The 27,335-nt window shown below is 37.1% G+C and overlaps 1 protein-coding gene across 1 annotated transcript in view; it reads left to right on the top strand.

The window, feature by feature from the left end:
* The window catches only part of ANO10 (anoctamin 10), an 80,312-nt gene that overhangs the window by 3,325 nt on the left and 49,652 nt on the right, over window positions 1-27,335 (top strand). Inside the window, exons 4-10 of the mRNA XM_010007610.1 lie at window positions 1,813-1,932; window positions 4,962-5,531; window positions 7,911-7,966; window positions 9,420-9,494; window positions 10,487-10,669; window positions 14,405-14,596; window positions 17,091-17,219. Of these exons, the coding sequence (XP_010005912.1) occupies window positions 1,813-1,932; window positions 4,962-5,531; window positions 7,911-7,966; window positions 9,420-9,494; window positions 10,487-10,669; window positions 14,405-14,596; window positions 17,091-17,219 (1,325 nt within the window). The remainder of the gene's footprint in view (window positions 1-1,812; window positions 1,933-4,961; window positions 5,532-7,910; window positions 7,967-9,419; window positions 9,495-10,486; window positions 10,670-14,404; window positions 14,597-17,090; window positions 17,220-27,335) is intronic.

Below are 27,335 nucleotides of genomic sequence, written 5' to 3'. Positions count from 1 at the left end.
GGTAACTCTGTCCTGGGAGACCTTTAGGTGTTCATTAGATGAGGCTCTGAGCAGCCTCATTTAAGCTGGACCTACTTCCAGCAGGAAGTTGGACCAGATGACTCCCAAAGGCCTTCCATCCTGAGTCTTTGTGAGGCTGAAAGTCTGGCCTTATATTCTTTTCAACGGGATAATTTCCACATATGTTCATGTCATCCACTATTTTTGTATTTTGTATGTAAAGTATTTGTGTGTTGTTTTTTTAAAAATACATAATGATATATATTAAAGGCTGAGGGAGCTGGGTCTCTTTAGCTTGGAGAAAAGGAGACTGAGGGGTGACCTCATCAATGTTTACAAATATGTAAGGGGTGAGTGTCAGGGGGACGGAGTTAGGCTTTTCTCAGTGATGACCAGTGATAGGACAAGGGGTAATGGGTGTAAATTGGAGCATAGGAGGTTCAAGGTGAATATCTGAAAAAATTTTTTTACTGTAAGAGTGACAGAGCCCTGGGACAGGCTGCCCAGGGGGGTTGTGGAGTCTCCTTCCCTGGAGACATTCAAAACCCATCTGGATGCGTTCCTATGTGATGTACTCTAGGTGACCCTGGTCTGGCAGGGGGTTTGGACTAGATGATCTTTCGAGGTCCCTTCCAGCCCCTAAGATTCTATGATTCTATGATTTGGATTGCCTCTGTGTAAAAATGCTGAAATGACAAACACTGTTCCAGAGCTGTAAATTTAAAAATACAAAGGAAGTTAATTTTATTTAATTTATCCTCCTCTTCGCCTCAAGAACTCTTCCTTTTCATGGGAGAAGGAAGCAATGAGAGCTAGTGCTGTTTTTGTGGTAGCTGAAGCTAGTTCATTGGTAGAGATGATACAGTTTCTTCAGAGAATTTATCATAATGTTTGTATGTCCTTCTAGTGACAGTGTCTTTATTCTTTAGTATTGGCCATCAAAGAGAGATCTGTGCATATCAGTGGTTCAGGCAGTGTAAATAAATGCAGATGTCTGATCAGTTTACAGTGGTAATTTTTTTTATATAGCTAAGGTGTTTTTCTGGTTATGCTAAGTAGACACTGATGGGAAATGGTAAAAAATTGTCACAAAACTTCCAATGCCTCCCCTCTTCTGTATCTGAATTTATTTTTTTTATTAATGTTTCTATAGTGTTAGCTTTCGGAGCAGTTTGTTAGTTGTTTATCTGCACAGGTAGTATTGCTTTCCATAACAAAGTTAAATATAAATTGTGGAATATTTGGGTTTTTTTGCAGTGAAGATGTGTTGTAATGTACAAATTAGTGTAGATGGGCCATTAAAAAAATATTTTTAGTATCTTTCCCATAATTAATGCAACAATGGTTCTTCAGTTTAGTGCTATGTTTTTACTATGTCAATTTGATTTTTTTTATGCCTTTCTTTGCTCAAATGCAAGTGCCAGACAATGAAATTCCCCACAAATCTACACATGGCATTTCACTTCTGACCTGTAGCTTTTTTTTTTTTTTTTTTTTTTTTAATTCAAGCTGCTACCGATTACATTGCAAAGCTATGGAATAGTTAATGGAAGTAAAAAGGTCACTCTTTCAGTGGACAGCACAGTCTTTGTAGGAATAGGTAGAACTGCTCTCTATAACCAATAATTTTTAACTAACATGCAGACAATTTGTTTTTAGCATTTAAATGCTAGATTTATTTCAAACAAACTTCAGGCTTGCTAAGTACATAGTATAGCATGTTTACTTCTGTCTGTTTCACTCTCCTACTGTCCTTTGAAGTAGTACTAGGTACCTCTTTTAAAAAAAATATTATTATTATTTTCCTTTTAGTGAGAAGATTATTGACCAGTGGTATTCTAGTTCAGATTTTCCCACTGCATGATAGAGAAGAGTTGAAAAAGCTCCGTCACAGCTGGTATGGCCGAGTGAAAGTTGGCTATCAACCTTTAGGTACGTGAACACTTCTACTACAAATAAAGTGCAGGGTTTCTTCTGGAGAAGTTTTCTCTGCAGTTTGTGTGAAGAAGACCAAGGGTTCTTTCTATCTTCTCCAGCATGTAGCCTCTATAGAAGTGAAACTTCTGTGTGGAAGGTAAGTATAATACCAGGAAGTCTGTTGTTTCATGAAGAGTTTACCTTTTCATATCTCCAGTGAACCCACTGCAGTTCACCTTCTCTGATATTACCTCAAACATTTCTTTGGCCATTGTGAACCTCAGTCCTTGTTTTACCCAGCCTTGCTTTTACTGGTCTTGGAAACAATAGACTGGCTTAGGCTCTGGTTAAAGAAGCATCCATGTTTCTAGACTTGTTGACACGCTGAGGTCTTTTCATTTAATTTTTTTTTATTCTAAGATGGCTGTAAGATAGCTTTTTGCTATAGTGACTCACAATGCAACTGTTTTGGAGTGAAATGCTCTATGTGCAAACTGCTGTCTCTCTTAAACAGGGCCATTCCTGTTTAACATCTTTATTGATGATTTGGATGAGGGGATAGAGTGCACCCTCAGTAAGTTTGCAGAAAACACTAAGCTGGGTGTATGTGTTGGTCTGCTTGAGGGCAGGGAGGCTCTGCAGAGGGATCTGGACAGGTTTGATCAATGGGCCAAGGCCAATTGCATGAGTTTCAATGAGGCCAAATGTCGGGTCCTGCCGTTCAGCCACAACAACCCCCAGCAGCACTACAGGCTTGGGCAGGAGTGGTTGGAGAGCTGCCCAGCAGAGAGGGACCTGAGGGTGTTGATTGACAGCTGGATGAACACAACCCAGCAGTGTGCCCAGGTGGCCAAGAAGGTGACCATCCTGGCCTGCATCAGGAACAGTGTGACCAGCAAGGACAGGGAGGTGATCCTGCCCCTCTACTTGGCCTTGGTGAGCACCTCAAGCACTGTGCAGTTTTGGGCACTGCAGTATAGGAAGGACATGGAGGTGCTGGGGAGGGTGCAGAGAAGGGCAATTAGGCTGATTAGGGGTCTGGAAAATGGGTCTTGTGAGGAGAGGCTGAGGGAGCTGGGGCTGTTCAGCCTGGAGAAGAAGAGGCTGAGGAGGGAACTCATTGCTCTCTACAACTACCTTGAAGGAGGCTGTAAGTGAGGTGGGTATTGGCCTCTTCTCCCTAATGACTAGCAATAGGACAAGAGGAAAGAGGGTTGGTTGCACCAGAGGAGGTTGGGATTGGGTGTTAGGAAAAATTTCTTCACAGAAAGAGTGGTGAGGCATTGGAACAGGCTGCCCAGGGAGGTGAGGGAGGCACCGTCCCTGGAGGTGTTCAATAAACAGGTAGACGATTGGGAGATGGCTGGGTGGTTAGGGCTGTAGGGCAGATGGTTGGACTTGATGATCTCAGAGGTCTTTTCCAACCTTGAAAATTCTATGATTCTATTATTTCATTTCCTGTGGCTGCAGGAGTTGTGTGTATGACTGCAGGAATTCTGTATATAGGCCGTTGGTCATAGTTTCCAAGTTGGAGCTGAGTGACTGTTCAGAAGCTCAGCATTTGCACATTGATCAACTAGCATAGAGTCTTGAGATGAGACCATTGCTCTTTTACCAGTTGGATAAGTTTTTCATTAATAAATGAGTATATTTTACACACTGAATAAGCTTAAAATGAAAATAATTTTTAGTTTGGCCGTTAAGTTCTGGATTCTAAACCTGTAAACTTAACTTTAAGAAAATAAACCTTTAGAAGGTTGCCTGATTCTCTACGTCTTGCGGTTGCTCGTAATTCTTTCCTGAGCTACAGGAAGTTCAAGATCTAGCTTGATAATGCCTTCCTCCAGAGTATTGTTTGAGGGGTCATATTGTGTGCTTGTCTTGTTTATGCAGGAGAAATAGTTTCTTGACTGACCTTGGATACATACAGAATTTCAAAGTAAATCCCAGGAACCCTGTTATGTATGTTGTGTGTTTGGAATGTGAAAGGATGCTGATTTTCTACATTTTAACTTACTTGTTAATAAATTTTTGATTGAGATGCATGTTGGAGTGCTGGTTCTTCTGTCTGTTTGCCTTCCCCAGTTGCTTTCAGAGATTTATCTGGTTGGCAGTTGTAAACATTTCTGTGCTGCTTTGTAAACCATAAGGCCTAAGAATATTCTGGTATTGTGCATGAGAATTTTATGTGCTAGTGTGTTATGTAGACACATTTTTGGTGTCAGTTCAGAGGTCATGCTGTTGTGGCTATTTTGTTAAGCTGGTGAATACTTAGGAGTGGCATACAAGCAATCTGATCTTCCAAGCAAGGTAAAACTGGTTTCAGGATTCTACACTCAGTTTGCTAGGTATTTCTATCTCTTATGTGGTCCCATTTCTGTATTATATTGAATAATATTCCTACATTTTTTTATTAGCAGTAAGGTAAAAGAAATACTGTCTTTCTTGGATGTAATACATCTGTCATGAAATTTGCCCATTAGAATTGCACTTTTCAAGTCTTTATAACACCTGAGCAGAGAACTTCGGTGAGTGCAGCAGGTGTGTGTTTCATGTAACAGTTACCTGCTAAAGGGAATGTCTCAGCCTGGGTGTGCTATCTGACATGTTTAAGATTTAAGATTTCAGTATAAGTTTTCACCTCTTTCTTTAGTTCCTTGTGAGCTGGCAAAGCACCACTGGTCCTTTTTGGCCCTAACCAGGCTGAAACAAATTTGTTTCTCAGGTGTACATATTCCAGAAAGAAGCTTCAGGAGATAATTTGTTTCTCTGTAGAATATGTTACTGTGAGCTAGATTTTTACTATGGTTTAAGAGATGGCCATTTAAACTTCTTACATTTATTTTGGGTTCCCTGAGACTGCAGTTTCACATCTGTTTTAATTTGGTCTGAGTCTAGCATGCCTTCAGAAGGGATTATCCTGCCATTCATTGTGTTATTTAGGAAAATAAACTTGGGGTAAGGGATAAATGTAAAGTCAAGTTTGATATTGCACTGGCATGTATTTTAAAGTGTAGTCTGAACTGATTGCTTTTTCTCTGCAGATGAGATACGATGCTACTTTGGCGAAACCATTGCTCTCTACTTTGGCTTCTTAGAGTACTTCACATTTGCTTTGATTCCAATGGCTGTCATTGGGATTCCTTATTATGTGTTTGCATGGGAAGACTATGACAAATATGTGATGTTTGCAACATTCAATCTGCTGTGGTCCACTGTGATACTAGAGGTTTGGAAGCGGATTTGCGCCATCATGACGTACCACTGGGGAACGCTGCTGATGAAACGACAGTTTGAAGAACCAAGACCAGGCTTCCATGGTGTCCTTGGTATCAATCCCATAACTGGGAGGGAAGAACCAGTGTACTCAAGTATTAAGAGACAACTACGGATTTATCTGGTGTCCTTACCATTTGTGTGCCTTTGCCTCTACTTCTCACTATATGTAATGATGATTTACTTTGATTTGGAAAACTGGGCTCTGGATTATCATGAAGAGAATGAGTCTACCTTCAGTAGCCTGATGCTGTTTGTACCCAGTATCATATATGCTGTTGTGATTGAAATTATGAACCGCATCTATCGGTATGCTGCGGAATTCTTAACATCGTGGGGTAAGAAATGTGTTTCTTCTGCCTTAAAGTTAGAATCCCAGATGTTTAGAATTTGTTTCTCTGTAGAATATGTTACTGTGAGTTCTTGTTCAGTGGAATGCTAAATAAATTTCCTGAGCTAGATCTTTACTACGGTTTAAGAGATGGCCATTTAAACTTCCTACATTTATTTTGGGTTCCCTGAGACTGCAGTTTCACATCTGTTTTAATTTGGTCTGAGTCTAGCATCCCTTCAGAAGGGATTATCCTGCCTGCCTCTTCAGCCTCTCTCTGCCTTTGGTGCAGAAGTCTCCCTTCCCTGATTAGGTCTTTATCTGGCTATATTTGCTCCAGTGCTGGCAAGAGGGACAAGGTGAGATCATGAGGGTGGCAGCTCAAGGACTGGATGGCAGGACGGGCTGTCCTGGCAGCTTGCACCCACGATCTGGTTTTGTTGAATACTGTTAGTCTACTGCTGAATCTGCACAGAGGATAGAGGCACTAATATAATGAGACAAAATCTAAAATTACCAACTGAATGTCATATATATGAGAGTGTTTCTGTATGCTGCTTATAATTAAGACTAAGATTACCCATCCCTATCAAAAGATTTTGTTCTGGGCACTCTCAGAAGTGGAGTAATGCTATAACATATTGCGATTTTTGCCCTTTGCATGTGACTTATTTAGCAGATTGGGCCTTGGGCCTATATTTTGTATCCTAGCATAAGGATAATGAAATGTTAGTGTTTATTTTGAATTTTAGCACTTCTAGAAACCTTTGCAGTCAGTTTCAGACAAAGTTAATAGATGAAGCTAATGAGGAGTTACGTGGTTTGAGTAGCACAATATAGCATCCAGGTTACAGGATAGCATCTAGGTTACTGAAGCTGGAGACCCAGAGAAGTAACCTAAAAAGGATTAATCAAAAGGGAGGTTGATGCCAGAGATAGAATAAAAAGTAGTGTCAAAAAGGGGATTTCTTTTTTTATGCATGCCAAAATTATTTGCTCAGCAAATTCAACTTGACAGCAGTAATAGCAAAAGTTAGCAATTTCTTGATTTATGGCTGTTCAAGGATTTCATTTAAATAATGACTTTTAAATTAATATCTAGGTTTCAATTGACTGTTTGGTTTCTTTTTTCACTATATTGCAAGAAAATGCCTTTCTGCAAAATGCCCAGCTGTGTTGATCAGGTAGATTAAAATGTCTTTAACAAGTAACACAAGTATTTTTTTAACCTAGATTTTTTGTTTTAAGCTGATGTTTCATACTCAACAGCAACAGTATTTATGTAACTCACTACACTGGCAGCTTGTGCCTTTTCTGTGCTATCCAATGTGTTTGTGCTGCCATGTTGAGAATAGGATGAAGAGCTCATTTGGCTGTCCTTCCTCCCCTCCCACCTGGCATATTTTCTGCTGTTACCTGGCTTAAGCAGCTAAACTGACAAAGCATAGGAAACAATATCGGTTATTTTAAATCACACCTCTTGCACCCAGTTATCACGAGGACTGATCATTTAGTGAAAATTAGAAGTGAAAATTGTCTTCAGTCTCTTGAGTGCATCTTCCATGTGTCAGGTCCAATCTCATGCCTGTGTCAGAAGAGAACTTTGCTGTTTTGTCCTGAGCAAGGTCAGCAGGTGACAGTCCCTCCTTTCAGCCTTGTTTGACACAGCTCATGATAATGTGCTGCCTTCTCAGTTACTGCTTACCCAGAGTTTTAAAGGTACAATCTGACAAACTAGCAGAAAGAAATAGGAAATCTCCCATTCATTTCCCTTTCCTCCCCGCTAGTGTCCAGCCTTGCTTAAACATCAGCTTCTGGCAATTTATCTGGAATGAACTGAAAATTGTAATTTCAGAATGAGTAATGCAACTTCATGTACTCTAGTGTTGCTTTACAGCTTAGTGTCTGATTTAAATTTCTTGGAGGTAGATGGGAATATTTCTAGTGAGCAGTTACTGGTTTTGAATAGTATTGTTATTCATCATGTATTCCACTTAGTTTTGCGTTTGCTTTCAGTCAAAGAAAAATCAATAACTAGGCACATTTTATTAAGTGTTAGGAATGGTGGGTGATTTTTCTGTTATAAAACTGTTCTTCTGAGAAAAATGTAAAAGGAAGAACTTCTACATTAGAAAAAATACTAGAATTGTAGCCAAAAATATGCATATCATTATTGTGCATCAGATTAGCTTCACAAATTAAGTGAGGTACTGGTACAGTGTGAATTCATGTTGCCATAAAATGTTGGAGTAGCTATTCCACATAAACTATCAGTTAAGTAATTTTTAGGTGGAGTAAAAGTGTTGGTTTACTCTTTTATAACAATGTCTAGTGTATGGTAAGTCCTTCTGCAGTTTACTAATCAGTAATTTTGTTGGTATTTTAGAAAATCACAGGCTGGAATCTTCATATCAGAATCATTTAATTCTGAAGGTTTTAGTGGTAAGTATGTATTATAAGCAGCTTTTAAGATTATTTAAAAAGAGAACTTGTCATGTGTTTTATCAGTGCTTTTCCAGCATTACCTCACTGACCTACAGTTTTGTTCAAGGCCAAATAATAGCACAAGTATCAGAGTAAACAGGATTTCTATTGTGGTTGCAGTAAGTGCTGGATTGTTTCAGAGGCCTCTTTTTATAGTGGAGAGGTTTTTTTTTTATATATATTGATTTGTTCTTTCATTAGGATTCTGTATATGTAAGCTTTCCTGTTAATTGGTGTGGTCCTGTGTTCAACTGGGAACTACTTTCACTTTTTTCAAGACAGTATGATAAACCGTATTTTAAAAAGTTCATGTATTAACCTTGGCCTGTACTAACATTCAGACAACCAGTCAGAGGAGGCTGGAGATACATGTCTATCAGACTGCTCCTATGCAGTAGTGTATACTGATCTATTTACTCTCTGGCTCTGATCAAGTAGGTTTTGTGTGTCTTAAGTATATGTTTGGCTGATTTTTTGAGATTTAATCTTCTTGTTTCCTTTTTGAAAAGATCATTTAAGTCTCTGCCAGTGTCCCCTTTTTTTCTTTTTTTAAATCTGCTTGCTATCCTGTTACTGCTAGTCTCTAGAGCTAAAACACTTATATGTATCAACTATAGCTTTGTCTCTGCCTTTCTTAAAAAATAGTGCCATCTCTTTTTCCCCATAGGAAATTTATATAAAATAACTTAAAAAAATTATGAAATGTGAAATCCAAGTGTGTCCCCCACAGTTTTCGGTTTTGCCATATAGGTGGCTCTCCGCATTCCCAGTATTATCTGTGTTGTCCATGAGCTCCAAAAAAGTAGCTCCAATACTGAGAGCAAGTAGGAAGCTTCAAAGATTTATTATGATATTTTGGGAACAATGTTGCAATTATATTTAATTTTAGAAGTAGGGAATATTTCTCTTGGTCATAAAACATCTTGAAGTGATTAAATGTAAAGCGCAACTAACATATATTGAGGAACAGTTGTACGTACTGAAAGAGATGTAATCCAACACATGTATTTTGATAAAATATATCTTAATAATAATAAATCATTACTCTGAATTAAAATCAATATGTCCTTTTTATTGTTACTTTTGTTATTACTTACGGGGAAGCAGCCAAAAGATGAGAATTTAGTAGAAGATGACAGAGTTTTCACGTCCATATTTCATAACTGAAGTGTAGTTCTCTTTGTATACTGTGCTTTGGGAAAGCCATAAAGTTATCAGATGAAAATCTGACTAAAACCAGTATTGAAAATTGGGTTTATCTGACCTAACTTTAAGAAATGATAAAGAAAATTTTAATGAACAGTTTACATCTGCATGGAAGCTATTTAGTCAAGGTAACGTGTTAAGGTAAGATGATATTCTGCATTTGAACTTCTGCTTGAGTACTAATAACAAGTGTTTTTATTTGCAGTTCAACTTCTTAAATTGTTTTGCATCTCTCTTCTACATTGCCTTTGTGCTATTTGATATGAAGCTTTTGAGGCAGGTGAGTTCCAAGAACATCTTAAGAATGTTAATGAATCTAGGAAAAGAAAGGATTGTTTGAAACAGGACTTTAGTTTTTAATAGTTTTTCTATAATATTAACTTGACAATGAATATATTTCATATCTTTTCTCAGAAATCCATCTCCGTATTTCAGTTTCTCCAGCATAGTTATAGAATCATATTAGAGTGGAGCAGTTATTTCCATCCATATAAATGAGGAGCTGTTTTCAAATAAGCTGGTTATTCCCTCACACAGATGAGGCTAGAGAATTTTCATTTCCTCTTGCTTTCCCTTTATGTTAGAAAATGGTTTTCTCTGTCATGTTCTTAATGAGACACTCTTGAGAATAGAAGCATGATTAAATTTTATGACTACAATGAGGAGCTGAGAAGAAATAAAAGCAAAATTAATTTGCAGTTGGTATTTTAAGTTAGCTTTTAAATTATTTCTGTTCTTTTGCACTCCAATGCATGGAAGTTAGGTATAAGGAAAATATTTGTGCTCTAAATATTAATGAAAACACGAGAACTGTAACTCAAGATCTGTGTTCCTCTAAAGAGATCTTGGCATATTTATGTCAGACATGATATTTGTGACATTTTCTATACTTTAAAGGTAAAAAGCAAAAAGAAGAAAAGCATTAAGTTGTTCACTGTTTAGCTCTGTGATTGGTGTAAGCAGAGTGTGTATCTTTACCCTTCATTGGACTTTGTGTACTGTCTCCAAGATACATGCAGATAAAAAAAATTATTAGGCATCTAGTTGCTATTTTTTCCTATGCAGCAAATTGCAAAGAATGAGAACTAGAGCACCTATACTTTTCATGTGGTATTGCAAGTTTTCTTAGGCTGGTCTTCTTTTATCATAGTATAACAACTTGCAGTGTTGCTAGAATGCACAGAAATGGAAATTATCATAGGTTTGTCCCGGGTCTATTTATTAATTTTTTTCTTTTTTTATTTTACTTTGATCTTTTTTTTTTAACTTAAGAGCTTGGCCACTTTGCTGATAACTTCGCAGATCCTCAATCAGTTTGCAGAATCCTTACTTCCTTACTGGCTCCAAAAGAGACATAAGAAGAGGATGAAGAAACGCATGGGTTCTCTGAAAACAGATACGGACCTGTCATTCGTTGAACAAGTCAACTTGGAGAAGGAAATGGGCACCTATGTTGTACGTTTTACTGCTGTTAAAAGGGTTACAAGTTTCCTGGGCTGTAGTTGACAGAGACATCAGCCAGTGTAACCTAAAATATTTCTGGCTGTCTGGCCTGGCAGGTTGTTTCCAGCTTCATCAGTTTTGCTGGTAGTTTTGTTTATGCAGCTATTTAGTGCACTGGATCAAGAAACTGATACAGTGTAGGATCCCAGTTACACCAGAATGAAGTAGGAATGAACAGCTGAATCTGGAGCTACCTAACCCTGTATCACTGGAAGAAGCATTTGTGTAATACGCCCTTAATCTCCAAGGGCAGTCTGAAGACCAGCAGGATGAGTAGCCTGGCAAAGGGAAGGTGGAAGCTGTTTCTGGTTTAGTTTGCTTTTGCAGTGATACTAGTTTAAACTGTTAAACTCTAGTCAGAGAGAGTGTGCTCATGTCTGAGTAGGGCCAGAAATGGAGAGGGCAGGGGAGACCCGCTCTTCAAACCAATACCACTGTTGGGAGCTCTTGCTTTTTGAAAGTACACTTTTGACATTCTCTGATTTCCTAATTCCATTCCTGACCACATCCTACCCACTACAATTTTTAGTTGTATTTAACAGACTTCGTGCAATTCATTATTTGCAGTTTTAAATCAAGTTAGACATCAGTGTATATGTAAAGGCCTTACAGATTGGCTGACAAGTTTCTTGATCAGCTGCTGTAAGCATAGTCACAAGTCTCTTAATGCTGTATGTCTCATACTTTTCCAGAATAAAAATTACATGCAGATAGTGTACCTTCTGTAGAAAGTAGAAAAGAGCAGTTTGAAATTTGATATTAATGCCGCATCAGATTCATCTCTTCCCAGACTAAGTGTCATGAAATGGGAAGAGGATAAATTTGCAATTGAAAAACTGTACGAATGTTAATACTTGTGTTGCTCTGGGAAGGTTGGTATTTCCCACATTTTATATGGAGAGAAATAGATTTAGAGAGCGTGTCTGTCTTACAGTGAAGAACACAACAGAAATCCCCAAGTTAGTGTCTGAACTGATAAATCAGCACAGCCCAGTACTGTGCCTGCAAATCAAGTTAGACATCAGTGTATATGTAAAGGCCTTACAGATTGGCTGACAAGTTTCTTGATCAGCTGCTGTAAGCATAGTCACAAGTCTCTTAATGCTGTATGTCTCATACTTTTCCAGAATAAAAATTACATGCAGATAGTGTACCTTCTGTAGAAAGTAGAAAAGAGCAGTTTGAAATTTGATATTAATGCTGCATCAGATTCCTCTCTTCCCAGACTAAGTGCCATGAAATGGGAAGAGGATAAATTTGCAATTGAAAAACTGTACGAATGTTAATACTTGTGTTGCTCTGGGAAGGTTGGTATTTCCCACATTTTATATGGAGAGAAATAGATTTAGAGAGCGTGTCTGTCTTACAGTGAAGAACACAACAGAAATCCCCAAGTTAGTGTCTGAACTGATAAATCAGCACAGCCCAGTACTGTGCCTGCAAATAGGCCAGAGGCCAGCACAGCTCCAAGAGCATCAGGCATTGATATGCCTGACCAAATAAGCTCTGTCGCTTAGTCCCAGTGCTTCTTGTGCAGAGCTGGATCAAATGTATCTGCACCTGTTGAGCCATTCTGCCCTGAACAATTTTCCATACAGACCTGACAGGTCAACTCTAAATTTATGAGTTTGCCTTGGATGTGTCCACTCATAGCCTTAGTTTCCATTCAAGATACTGTGTATTCAAGGATTAATTTTATTTTCAGTCTAAGGATTTAATTGTGTTGTCCTTGTGAATTCACAATATTAGACCTCTGATTTGTTTGCAAGCTGTGAGCTGTCAGCAGGCAAGAGTATTTCTAAAATTAAATCTGTCACAAGGGGGAAGCATTTGACTATGTTTAGTTACTGAGGACTTTAGCAGGAGTCTTGACAGGATACTGCATTTCAGGGTCGTCTTTTTTGTTTTCCTTCACTTGCTCTTTAACAGTGAATTCTCAATTATTTGTCCTCTTTCTCGCTTTTCAAATCTCCTGCCCAATTTAAGATTTAAAAACATCCTGCAAGAATTTTTTTTTTTTTTTTAAATTTCTGCTTCTCTAGTTAATTTTCTCCCTGAATTTTTTTCCTTGATGCAAGAGTTCATGTGCTTGTGGCTGACAATGGCTCACTTTGGAATTTCTTTGCCATCACATCAAATTCCTGCACAAAGTGTCATAATTTGAGTAGGAGAAAAAGAAATAGTCATTTATTTCTCATAATCTGCTGTTCTAAAAGTCAGTAGGTGCTGGGCAAGGAAATGAGAAGAAAGGTGTGAGGAAGCAGTGGGAACACTGTGCAGTTACTAGAAGGAGAAGCACAAAGGGAAGCATCACTCCCTGCCTGCAACAGTTGTCTGAGAAGGTGATAGTAGGGACAAATGTGTCACTACCACTCCAGTGAGTGATCCTGCACAAGCAATCATAAGGAAGACCTTACTAAAATTCAGAGTTTGTACAACACATTTCTGTGGGAAAACCTCAGTGGTTTTAAAGTTAGGTAGCTCCTCATGGCCTGGCCTGCAGATCATTTTGTCAGACTCAGCTATACTGTACAACTTGAAAATGAGCTCAATTGAAAAATGCAGCTAATGATAACCCCACGTTGATTTCTCTCTCTGCTAGAAAAAAAAAAAGCAGTAGGTGCTGGAGAGGGCAGTCAGTTTAATAGCTATAATCAGCAGAAAATATGAAGGAACCATGTGTCTGATGCATGGAGCCAAAAACAATTTAATGTGGTGTCTGTAATAATCTCAGTCAAGTCTTTGTTATTTCAGTTTTGAGAGAGGACAACACATGGGTCTAGGTGAATACTAGCCAGCTAGATCCCAGTTTAACTTGTTCATCCTTTGTACAGTGAACAGTTTTTCTTTAAAAATGGTTAGTTTGATTCTTTTCTTTCCTAAGTAATAGCTGCAAATATAGAAAACTCTTATTAATACTACAAAACTAATATGCAAAGATGGATGATAACCTACATTCTCGTATTAAAGATCAGGTGATAGATACAAACTAATATGCAAAGATGGATGATAACCTACTTAGCTTTTAAGCACCCACATTCTTGTATTAAAGATCAGGTGATAGATATGTTGTTAATTTGCCAAAATAGGACTTCTTGTTTGTACTGATTGTTGGTTTCAGATATCAGTGCTGCATTTTGTCATTTCAGCTGGAGGACTAATTCTGACTTAACCTCTTTTGAAATAAACAAGCAGAAATACCAGAAAAGGGTTGCCTCGCTAGCAACCTACCTTTCTAGTTAGGTCTTTCACAGGCAGTTTGAAATACTAGGACTTCTCTTGTCACAATGTTCTTAGGAGAATGTTCTTCCAGTTTAAATGTATGGTGCTGTTTTCCTATCTCCCACTGTTCCTTCTGTAACTGTTTTACCTAGGTAGTCAGGAACTTGAATGAGATGAATGTGTCTATACAATTACTTCATGTAGTAAGAAGTGTAAGCATTGCAAAAAAAATGCATTGGGCAAAAGGAAAAACCTTGGTCTCCCCTTATTAAGAAGTTCTGAGTAATTGAACAATTCCATATTAACTAGGATGAGTTTTTTTGTCGTTGTTAGTTTGTATCACCAATCATTTGTAAACAACTGATTTGAGATAAGGAAGTGTGTTTACAACAATATGGTTAATTCTGTGTTTCTTCATATAGTTTTGTGGGTTAAAGTTACTCTTACTTTTGCTCTGTTTTTCAGGGTACTTTTGATGATTACCTGGAGTTGTTCTTACAGTTTGGTTACGTGAGTCTTTTCTCATGTGTTTACCCACTGGCAGCTGTCTTTGCAGTGTTAAACAACATCACGGAGATATATTCTGATGCCTTAAAGATGTGTAGAGTTTACAAGCGTCCATTTGCTGAACCCACAGCAAATATTGGTGTTTGGCAGGTAATTTTTGTATCTTTTTCAATGAATTTGTTTTAAAGGAGGTTTCAAGTAATTTATTTAAGCTGTGTTTTTGACCCATCAGCCACTTTAAAGTTAGTAATACTTTATTCTCTTCAATGCCTTAGGATAGTATCTATCCAACTGTATATCCAGGTGATTGTAGGCTTTTTGACCACATGTCTTTCAGTTGCCTTTGAAAAGAATACAGATCTTTCCTTTAGTCCTTTTATATGTATTGTACTTGTGTTGCAACTGAAACAAAGCAAAGGTGCCAGATACTTCCTGGTATTCTTCAGAGCCAACATACTTTAGAAATGGTAACATGCAGTCTCAGAAGCATGGAGCTCAAGCAAGGGTTTAAAAAAAAATTAAAGAATGGTGTGTAAGTACTTGTATTGCTAAGTTATGCTTGGCTCTGTGTCCTTGTGATTAGTGGTACTCAAGCTGCCTAGTTTTAAATAACCTGGATCTGTGAGAAGAAGCTGGACCTTTGTGCACAGCCTGAACATTGTGGTCTGTCTAAACAATTTAATGCTAGTTGTACTGAGTTAAGGATTTCCTATCCTCAGTTGTTTGCCTGTGCAGCCATGCTGGCACCAAGCTAGTTTGGAGCCTGCTGAGTGAGCTGCATCAGTGAACTGATTTGGCTGAAAAATAACCCTTTACAATATCTCCAAGACCAGAGATTTTTCTGAAACAAAGGCAGTTACCAAGTTGCATCCAGAGACTTCTGCATTCTGTATTAGCAATGGCCTGATAAGGAATGTGAAGTAGGTTGGAGGAAATCTCTAGGGCATGATCCGTATTCTAGTTTTATTTGGCAACTTTCTGATGATGCATAATGGAGACAAACTGCTGGACTTTTTAATCTGGAGGGGTTGAAATGTTGGTACCAAAGGAAACAAATGGGACATGAGAAATTAAATAAGGAAAACTCACATGAAACATACTGTAAAAACATGCAAACCAAGTATTCTGAGCAATGTTCATTAGACATGTACATAGGTGTTAGCGAAGTGGACTTAATGGAGAAGTCTTCATATTAAGTCATTAAAATGTGTATGTTACAATGTGATTGTGTTTTAACATTTGGTACATTTTCTCAGTCCAAATTGATGCTGTGTAGGACCATCACATAAATGAGGCTTTGTTCATAAGTCCTAGGCATAGTTGCAGGTATATTATAATAACATTTGGTTTTGCCAGAATAGTTGGTTTCAATCTAGGGAGTAGGCTGATAATGGTACAGGCATGTTGTTAGGTTTTATTTATAGTGTAGGTTTTTAACTAATAGTAGAAATGCATTTGCTTTGTGAACTAAAAATAATAACTTAAAATTTTAGTTATCTCTCTTTCATCTGGGAAGTTAGAACATTGGCTGAAAGATTTTTGTTAAAGGAATAATGGAATGATTTTATCAGACAAGATGAGTCACCAGGTTGTTGTCAAGAGGTTACTTCTTCTAATTCATTTTGACAATTGTTACAGTTCAACGTCAGCCTTTCTCATTCCGGAGAGGAATAAATAACCATATTATATTTCAAAAGTAATTGTTGTGCTATAGTAATATTTTCAGGCATTTTCTGGGAGCTCTGTAGGCAAGATCTTCTTAGACTGGTGCAATTGCATGTGTTTTAAGTGTAAACTTTTCAACAAATTTCAGCTTATATAATTGGTTCTGATTTTAAAAAGGCATTCTGATCCATCCTTACAATTTCCTATGACTTAACTGTGAGAGTGACGGAGCACTGGAACAGGCTGCCCAGGGATGTTGTGGAGTCTCCTTCACTGGAGACATTCAAAACCCACCTGGATGTGTTCCTATGTGATGTACTCTAGGTGACCCTGCTCTGGCAGGGGGGGTTGGACTAGATGATCTTTCGAGGTCCCTTCCAACCCCTAGGATTCTATGATTCTATGAAACCAGTGTGTTCGGTTTATTAGTTTCTCAAGGAACTTTGCATTTTTTCCTTTATTCTGAAATAAATTTATGTTTGAAAGTATAACTGTAGATGAGCACATACTCTTTTATGTGTTCAGGTTATGAATAATGAATATACCAGGGATAAGGCTGCTTTCCTCTCCACTTTTTTCCTTTAGGATTATTCCAAATTTTTCAGGAGGTGATCTGGCATTACCTACATCTAGGATGTCAGTGGTCGCTAAATAAATTCTCAAGTCCACAGTACTGTGGACTTATGCAAGAATACTGCTTTAACTTCTTCATAGCAAACACGCATACACACACAGAGACAAATCTGAGAGTGGTTTTTCTGGTGGTGCAGACCTTGTCCTTGTCAGTTCTTGAAGCTGATGCAGTTTGAACTGCTTGCCAAACAAGTCTTATGTCATAGAATTCAAAAGATGAAGGAAAATAAAAAGTTACAAGGGTCTTCTGAGGATTTGATGAAAAAGATGTGTTGTCCAGAACAATTTTGGGACTGGAAAATTAGAGGTAATGGTCATAATTATAAATATATGTGTTTTCTTTCAGTTGGCTTTTGAAACTATGAGTGTAATATCTGTTGTTACTAATTGCATACTGATTGGAATGTCTCCACAAGTGACTGCCCTTTTCCCAGATTCAAAAATGGACCTTATTCTGATTGTGGCATTGGTAGAGGTAAGTCTGCGTTCAAACAGTACGTGTGTGTTTTAATAGCAAACAACGTGAGCAGCAATGCAACCACCAGTAAGTGATTTCCCCCCTCCAGCCCTAATATTGAAAGGAAGATTTCTCTATCAAACAACAGTTTCAAAGTTTTACTTTTTGATTTCTTTCTTTTCTGTGTTTTAATTTACTGTGAATGTTGTTGACATACTTTTCCATACCTTCCCAACATATCATGTATTTGTTGCTTCATGTCTTAAGTGTCATTCCTTTTCAGACAAGGAGGGATGACTGTGGGCGTTTTATATAATAGCTGAGATTGTAGGACTTTGCCTTTCTGTATCTTTCTTTTGAAGCTTTCTTTTATTGCATTGCTTTGACTCTTATCATTATGCTATTTTAGCTTTTAGGAACTGGATTACTTTTCTTGTGGCAAAAAGTCTGGGTTGTCTGTGTAGTTTTTAAACTGCATTGCCTTACAGAGGTGGAGCAGGAGCACATAGTTGTTTGTTGTTGTTTTTACAGGTGTTAAGCATTATGCAATGAATTATGTGCTTGCTTAGAATTTTATTTTCCAAGCCTTAAGGTTTGCAGAGTTAACTGTAAATATGAATCATGTCAACTGGTTTACTGAAGTTCGAGTCTACAGACAACCTATTGTATTCTTCTATTATGCATATGTAACATTTGCATTAACCTCAGTCATGTATTTTAATATAAAACTAATTTGGCAATTTAAATGTAGTGCTATAGTTGCTTACCTAGCAACATATCCAGGGAGATCATATTATGAAAATTGTACGACTAAATGTAAGCAGTATGGATTTATGTCAGCTTGAAGAGGTGTAGCTGTTTTTGCCTTTGCTTTGTGGGTATTTGTTCCCATGTTACATGTTACATTGGCACTTTCTTTTATCTGGTGTGTGGTGTATCAGATTAGGGACTTGATCTGGGAGAAGCTGTCTGACCCTGTTCATTGGTGAAAGGGAGCAGGGCAGAAGCAACTGTGTGTGGCAGACACAGTGGTACTGTGGGTTTGTGCTGGATTAAATGTGTGGGACTTCTGTACCACTGAGTCTTTCTCCTGGAAGTATTACTTTGCCTACAGGAAGATAGCTAAACTATGAGAGAAGCACAAATACCATGCTTCGTTGCTAAATTAATTATTCAACTGTGCATTTCAGTTGTAAAGAAAAAAATCAGGAACAAAATACAGCACATTAAGCCTCTAGAACAAATATGGTGCATCTAAGGTTTATCAGTGTCAGGGTACGAAAAAATTCTGTTGAAGATATCAGCGTGTTGTCAGAAAAACATTTTAGATCACATAGAGATACAGAAACATATGATGCAGGGTGAGTTATTTTACTTTCTGATGTTTACTGCAGTTGAAGATGAGAATTTTAGTGTGTTTATGCTATTTTGGCAGCAGCTTGGCAGGCAGTGTGAAAATGTTAGTAGGTTTTAGTAGGTTATCTATGCTTTCACATGTTCAACTGGTTGGGGTAACCTACTTAAGACTTATCTGTCATCACATATTTTTAAATTGGGTTTGAGTACTTGAGACTCCAGCTTAATACAGAAAAAACAAAAGCTGGGCATAGGTATTAGCAATGTCCTGATTATGGGTGTGTTTGGCTTTGTTTTTTCAAAAGAATATTAGCACTTTTTAATAATACTATTATTATTATTCAAATGGAAACATTCATAGGGCAACATTTGACATCAGTCAGTGCAGACATAGTGAAGAACTATGTGTGAGATTCTTGGAAGCATTCCGTCCATACTCAACCCCTACAGATTTATGCAAGATAATTTTTTTTCCATTGACAACAGTAACTCTACTGCTGTCTACACCTTTGATGGGTGTGCATACTGTATCAGCAAAGGAAATGCTAATAAAATAAAATATTAAGCATTTCATAATAGATAATGGCAAGAATTAAAATAATAACTTATAATAATTTTTAAGTATTAAGATATCAATTTATTATTTTGAACAGTTGACCTATTTTTATCAATCCAACATCTGCTTCCATGGCAACATGATTCGAACCAGGAGCAGGATCATGAAACTCTCCTCAGTTACTTATGGATAGGTGCTAACTGAGTGCAGGAAGTGCAGTTTTCAAACAGAAAGAAGTAGGTGAACGTCTTAAAAGCAGGAAAAAATAAGCCCTTACTGACATTTGTAAAATAGTTATATCCTAGTGTGTTTAGTTCTTCAGGCTTTACTGTAGGCACATACTTCTGGTATGAACCACATGTGCAAAGCAGGACATTCCAACCAAGTGATTGTACTTGGGTAAAACTGTTCCCCATCACATCTGATTTGTTACACTGATTGGAAGGAAAAAAAAAAAAAAAGAGGAAATTACTCTGAAGAAATCAGGTGAATAGTTGGGGGAGTGTGTTAAAACAAGCTGTATCCTTAATTCTGCAGTGCTTTTTTATTTTTCTTTGAAAATTGTAGACAGAGAGTTTTCTTCCTGATGACTGTTTCTTTTTAATGTAGACTGACATAAATTCAAGGAATGCTAATTAAATCAGTTTCAGGACAACTCTGAAAGCTGAGTCCAAGAAATCAGTTGGATGTACAAGTCTTAGTAGTGATTGTTTTTTCTTTTTAGGCAGTACATCAGTAAAGGTGTTTTTAAGTGGTAGCTGTAAAAAGTACAGCTTAATGTGACTGTATTCTAATCTGCAAAAGTAACTCAGTGTATGTTCAGCATTCAAATGTAGTAAATGAATGGAAAGCTTTTATGTAGAAGTGTACTTAGCCTGGATCCTTTGTGTCGTGTCAAGGCATTCGGGGATTAGCTTGGAAATATTAAGTGATAATGGAGGGCCCTCTTGATAGCTGTAGTATAAAATCTGACCTTACAGTCTATAAATAGGCTTTTGAGAAGAATATAATCAGCTCTGTCACAGATAAAAATTAGGACCTTAGCATAGAGGACGAGACTAGCATGTTTGTAGTAAACATGGCTTAATAAACAGTTGTGCCATGTGGATTTGATTTCATGGGGTCCTCATAAGGATTTAAATGGATCTTCGTAAGCTTCATAAAAATGCATAGATGTTCAGAAGTCAGTTCTGTAAGAGGTATGTAGTGGAATAAGGGAAGTAACCCCTTCTTAAGTTTTGTTTTTTCTGTGGAAGGAGGAGCTTACAGTCCATTTATCAAAGGCTGGAAAGCAGGAATCATAGCTTGTTGATAGAGCTGAAAAATTAATGGTGTTAAATTTAAGTGATAGCTGATCCAAAATCAAAGGGGTTGAGAGTTGTCTGGTACATCTGCTTTTCTCTAGAGTTTCAATTTATTAAGAGTATTTCTTCATCAAAGGTCTCATGGTGCACAGTAGAAGCTCTTTGATCTTCTGCTGAGCACTCTTAATGTCATGGCCCCAGCACTCAGCTCAGCAGTAAACATTTGTTTCTGGAATTATGTGCCAAAGAAAAGGTGAAACACTACCAGAGTCAAGCAGTTTGGATTCTAGCAGATGAGGACATACACTCATAATCTAGTTGTAGACCTTGTCCTACTTTGCATCCTGGGTGCGGTTGAAGACCTTGTGAATTCACTTCCTGAGCAAAAGTAACTTCAGGTGGCTTGTTATGTCAAAATTAGAGTATTTTTCCTTTATTTCCTTCTTTAAAAAATCCTTACACGTTTTGCAACCAATTTCAATGCTATCTGTTTTTTTCCTGATAAAGCAGGGGTTTTTATTTTTTAAGGAACAGTACCAGTTGGCGTATGTCTTAGCAATAATGTACATGACTCCATTACAGCAGGGTGGAAGTGGGGTGTGGTTCTGCATGGTGTAGTGTTATACATGTGTGGAGCAAACACTTTTACTCATGTAGAATTCAGGAGTTTGGGATTTCGTAGGTATGCAAAGTACACTGACATATTTCCCAACTTTACATAGTTAATAAATTGGAAAAAGTGTGGAAAAATAGGCTGCATCAGCATACATACATACATAATAAATCCATTGTCACTAATGAAATTGTAACAATGCAAAGCTGAGACAGAACAGCTGTGCATAAAGCAATTTTTGTTTCTAAATTATTGTAGTGTTTCTGACAGGTACTAATTTAAAATACAGTAGCTGCAGAGTTTTGCATATAGAATCAGAGAGCAGTTTAGGTTGGAGAGTACCTCTGGAGATCATTTGGTCCAATCTTCTTATGAAACCAGGACTGGAGACTAGGTTGTCCATGTCCTTGTGAAGCTAAGTTAAAACTTGAAAACTTCCAATGAGGGCAAAAGTCCACCACTTCTCTGGATAACCTATTCCATTGCTTAGTTGTTCTCATAGCAAAGAATTGGGGATTTGACAAGAAAAAAATTTCCTGGAACAACTTGTGGCTCATGGCCTCTTGTCCTTTCCCTGTGCATCCTTGTGAAGAGGGCACCTCCATCTTCTCTAGAATTACCCCTTAGGCACTGGACAATGATGCTTAGATCCTCCCCACCCTCCCAAGCCTTCTCTTTTAAGCAGAGCAAACCCAGTTTCTTCAACCTTTCTTCATATGTTGAGTTCTTCAACCCTGTGGTCTTGTTACCCCTCCAACAGGACAGGTTGCCTCCAGGTTTTCACTGTTGGTTTCCAAGCTGCCAGTTCCACTTTTAAAGAAGGAAGAAATATTTTTAATGTGGGCTTATCTCTTTAATATCATTCTGCAAGTTGCAGTGTGTATTCTTGCTTTGTCCTCAATCAGTTTGCTTTTTAATTAGAGAAAATAATACCTGGGAGCAGTTGTGCAACTCTTTAACTTCCTACTGCTGGATTTCTTTTTGGCAACAGTCTCCAAGTATTTGTCTTCCCATGTGCTAATTCTTTTCTGTGTGGCAGTGTGCTTTTTTTCCACAATGATATGCATATATAACTAGATGAGGTGGCTTAATTATAACCTGAGTAGTTTGTCTGTTTTCAGGTATAAGCTTGAGGAGTAGTATTTACTGGTAAATATATGATGTGTGGTTTTGAATGTGTAAGAAAAAAATAATTTATTATTTAGCTATAAGGGATAGGTATTAATTAGGAAGTGATACATAAGGCCCTTTTTCTGAAATGTTTCATGGTAAGCTACAAACCTTACTGATAGCTTTACAATTCCTTCTTGAGAAAATACTTAGCAATCTTACTAATCAGGTGTTTTATTTTAGGGAAACAGATATCCTAGCCAAGAACTGTATATGCTTGCACTTGTGACAAAAGTTGGAAAATAAAGAAAGACAAATGGAGAAATTTACTTCATGTAAATGGTATAATTATTTGGTTCATTGATGTATATATACGTAAAATAATCCTGAAGCTTTACTAATTCTGAATGGTAAAAAAGGTTGATCCAAGCCACTAGTGATTTCAATTAACATATTGTTACTGTTCAAGTATACCTCTACTACAGCTGCAAAAATATACATAGTGTATTCATAGTTGGCCAATTCTAAGCCATAAAAATAATTAGATATTTTAATTTCAAGCACAAATCCTGTCGAAAGTCACCAGAAGATGCTGAATAGCTTTGTATAACACTTTGTGGAAGTTTCTAAAGGTTACTATAGCATAAAGACTTAAAAACATTACTGATTGTCTAGGTTACTGTTTTGAGAACATTTTAAGAACAAAAACAAACTCAAATTTCTGTGCATTTTATACACGTTGTACTTTGTGTAAGATTCTTGAAATTATAGGTCTAGGTCGAATATAAAGTTAAGAAATATAAGTAACAGAGGAACAGATTGTTCTCAGAGTTTTTTTCTCACCTCAGCAAGATTTCTAACCTCTCAGATGGGGTTAGGATTTATGGATTTGTCTGCATGAAATTTTACGAATGCTTGCTACTGAGCCAGACTCCTGGAACCATATTATCGGGGTTAAAAAAAAAATGACAATTTTGCTGGTTGTGCATTAACACAGATTACATTTATTTCCAAAATTGAAATTTATCACTGATCTTTTTAGTGCCATCTACTGGTTCTTTTGTGATGCACACTCTGATCTGGTGTAGTTTTTGGTCACTTTTAATAGTAAAGCTTAATGGCAAAAGCTTGACAGAATGAAAACAAACATTAAAAAATCAAAGATCTAAGTAAGTTTGTAGTTGTTGGTTGTGTTTCATAGCTTTCTGCTAGTGTAGAAATGCATATTAATATCTATCTGTTCTTAAATAATCCAGTGGCTTTTTGGAAGTCTCAGAATTTGAAACAGTACTGTTGCATTTTCCTATCTGAGAATAATTTATTGTGTTCCTCCTTACTTTCTGTTCTTTTCTCAAACCCTTCGTTTTCCAGATGCTTAATTTGCTTTGTTAGAAATTGGAAAAAAATCACAGATGAATGAACTGTGCTGTTCAAGCCAGGTACAAACAGTGAAATGTGTTAATTATGTGGGTATGTGTAGTAATGTGTACGACAGCAAGAAGCTGCTGTATTGCATCAGTTTTTTCAACCTGGATAACTGAAATGTGTTGATATTTTTTTATATTGTGTCCACCCCATCTGAAGCATTGTATTTTGACAGTAATTTCATTCCTCACTTTAGAGTGATGCAATTCACAACGTGATTTTTATCTTTAAATACAAGTCTTTATTTGTATTCAAATACATTTAAATACACATCTTGGTTGTAGCCATGCTTCCTTAAAATCAGTTCCCAGAATCTGGTGATTTGCAGTGTCAAGACGTGTTTCATTGCTGAAAACAAGATGACCAGACCTGTGTATGTAAGTGTGCAATGCTTCTATGCAGTGGCATATCCACCATTTCAAAAGAACATTAATTATTTTACAGTGAAAAGCTAGCTAAGCAAATAATATACTCTTAGCTTAATAATGGATTTTTCTAGCTTTTCTCTGCTCTATTTGTGGTTGTCTCTTCTGTTTAAGAAGGACTTGTAATTCTGAATTGTTTACTGCCATTGTGGGTGTGACATTTAGTGGAGGTTAAGAAATCTGTGGAACAGGAAGCCGTCTCACTGGGAAAGAACCTGGGAGGTTTCTTATAGAAACAATGACAGCAAATAGGGAATACTCTCTTCTTGCCATCAGCCAGGTTGTGGTAGGAACAGGGAGCCACAGAGGTTGGCATCTCTCCCGTAAGAGGCCGAAATGGGTGTGTCACCTGGGTGTGTGCCATTCCTCACTAATTTAAAATTATCTGGTGGGTACTGCAGTATTTTTAAACCATGTGCATGGTGAGAAGGCTGGATGAGAGAGATGCCTTAGGAATTCTTCCTGGGAGAACTTAACTATTGCTAGTAAGTACTTGAGAAGTGTCAACCTGGGAAAACAGGAGAAGACTGAGTAGGAATGTGTTTCTGTTCCTTCTGGAATTGTGCAAGGCTGCCAAAATGACAAAACTTAAAAAGAAAAGGTAAACAGAGAACAGATCTTTGGAGACAATTACAAGACATTTTAAAGAACTTTATAAGAATCAGACTTTCAGACCTCTAAAGCCCACATAGCAAAATACTTCCCACAAAGTTTCCTTAATTGTATGAATATGATATTTCCAGCTCAAGCCTGATGAGGATGTGCAGCTTCCTTGTTGGCAGTTGGAAGTAGAACGGGCAGAAAAAAACAAGTCAATATCTATTAATATTAATTGTTTACCTTCCACTTGATTAAGATTAGTAATTGTTTAACGATAAGATAGAGTATCAACATGCAAGGCCTCCTGTCTTCACAACCATTCCAAGGTTGGCTTAGCATTTCATGCACCTGAATTGTTTTGTAAATAATGTATTAGCTTATTCAGTTAAATTAATTAAATAATTTCCTTCAAATGTTGATATTTGTGGCTGCCATCAGAAGCCTGAGTAATGGCGTTTCCTAGAGAATAGGTAGAGCTATAGGATTCAGACACCAAACCTTCCCTACAGCTTTGATGCATTTCACAGTAGCGTTTCTTTGTATCGTTCTTACTAGCACTTCCTTCTCAGGTACTGTTGATGTTCTTCTTATCTCCCAAGTTTTATGTCACTTCTATGTCTAAGGTGGTATATTTTGGTTGGTCTGTTTGGTTGTATTTTAAACTGTGTGTAGGGGATGAATCCAGTTCTTAATTTGTATCCTTAGATGACTGAGCATGTAACTGAGTGGCTCTGATAGGCAAGGGAATCCAAAGGTAGATGATGTGCAGTTTGCAGCTGCAGTTGGAAAAGAAATGGAGAACAGGATAGTAAAACTGTCTCCAAATAGCAGGAGAAAGCCAGTAATACCTGTGTTGGACCCTCTGTATTACCAACTAGATAATAAGCACCTCTTTTCAGAGAGAGTCTTAGTGATGTAACTTTCTTTTTTGCATGTTTTCCAGATATATGATTGCAAAAGAATTTACATTTATTAAATGTTCTTTGCAATAATTTCTAATGATCTTGTTTGGAATGTCAAGCCTTCTGGATCAACTTTTCTGTTCACGTTGCTGACTTTGTCACACACCTACTTGGTATTGTAAATGTAATTAGCATTTATTTATTGGAAACTTGCAGTGTGATTTCTACTGTCTCTTATTTAAAAATGAGATAGATTTTTTGCTATAGTTTTTCCTCTCCTGACTCACTTATAAAAAGTTCCAAAGCATAATTTACTTCTTAAGATCTGGATTTATTTGAAAAAAATAAAATCTCTTTAGTTTTTGTTTGCTTGCTTTGTCTTGATTTTTAAGTGCTGAGAACCACCTGTCACACTTCACTGAAAACTGATTTTGGAACTCATACTGTGCAAGAAAATGCAGTATTTGACTGGAAGGCTGTAGTATAATTTTCTGTCTTTAACAGTCTATGTGAAAACATTTTTTTCTAAATGCAGACTGAAGATGGTCATATGCCATGCTGTAGAGTAAGTGTCTGAAGAAGTAAGGCTATTTACTTCATTTTTTCACTAGATTTTTATCTTACACTGGAAGGAAGTGTCAAGCCAGAATTTCACTCTTCTAGTCAGAAGAAATTAGTCGAATGATGTGTCATTTTCAAAGGGATTTTTCATCAACCGTGTCAGTGTGCAAGCCACCTGGGATGCTGCTTTCTGTTCTAATACCTTGAACAGTCCTTTTGAAGTCATGGGAGATTTCTAATGCATGTCTGTAATCGGCTAAATGTCTACAATGAATAATACAAAGGCAACACAGTTAGAAGCTGCTGAGAATCATAAACCATAATATGTTTGATCAAGGTTAGTTTTAGTCAGAGCATTTGTCGTAAGATAAAAAAGTGTGTGTGAATGCATGGTATAGGGATTACAGATAAACCAGAATCAAATATAAGAGTATCTTTTATTAAACTATAAATACAGAGTTTGCAATACTTGAGTTTATCTGCATCTGAATGTGGTTTTTTCCAACATTCATAACCATTGCAAATTCTGAGTGACACTTGTTTTAAAATCTGATGAAAAGGGAATAAACAATTTATTAAAGGAAATATTTAAATTTCTACTGTTACTGCTTAGCAAATAAAGTTATTGAATTCAATGACTTTTTTGTTCTTGTAGCTTCTAAAAGGCTTAGTTAAAAAAACCCATGGCGACGCTAGGAGTAGTTTGTAACAGATAAATTATTAATATGTCTTGAAGAGTAGTATGTTTGAAAAAAATGAAGTATTAGTTTATTCTAACACTAGTTGCCTTTGGTAGTCCTGCTTTATTTTCTGTGTAATTATAGGAACTGTGGGAGCAATCAGGAGAAATGTAACAGATATTAGTGTGACAACTTTCCAGTGGTTTTCATGCCAGTTTAACAAAATAGTTCTAGGAAAAATGTATTGCTTTTTAAAAAACAAACAAACCCCAAAAACATCACCACCAAAAACCTCAAAAACAACAATAATGAAAAACCATAAAAAGTGACTCTAGAGAGCATTTGAGGGTTACCTCTTTACATATGCATAAGGAATTCACAACCCAGACTATAGTGTTCCTCTAAATGCCTGTTTGTTTCACTCCCTGTGAGTATAGGAGACGATAAAATTAATTTAAATTCTGACTTCAAACTGTCCTTTAAGAGTCAAAGTACACCCAGCAGTGCAAGTGGGATGTGGCCATATTCCTCCCTGTGAAGGCAGCTGGTTGGGAAGCGACACTGGTACATTATGTTAATACGCTTATTAATTGGTCTTCCCT

Source organism: Chaetura pelagica, unplaced genomic scaffold (genome assembly GCF_000747805.2).
Source record: "Chaetura pelagica isolate M959 unplaced genomic scaffold, ChaPel_1.0 scaffold10, whole genome shotgun sequence".
Classification (NCBI taxonomy): Eukaryota; Metazoa; Chordata; class Aves; order Apodiformes; family Apodidae; genus Chaetura; species Chaetura pelagica.
This window is presented reverse-complemented; position numbering and strand designations above follow the sequence as displayed.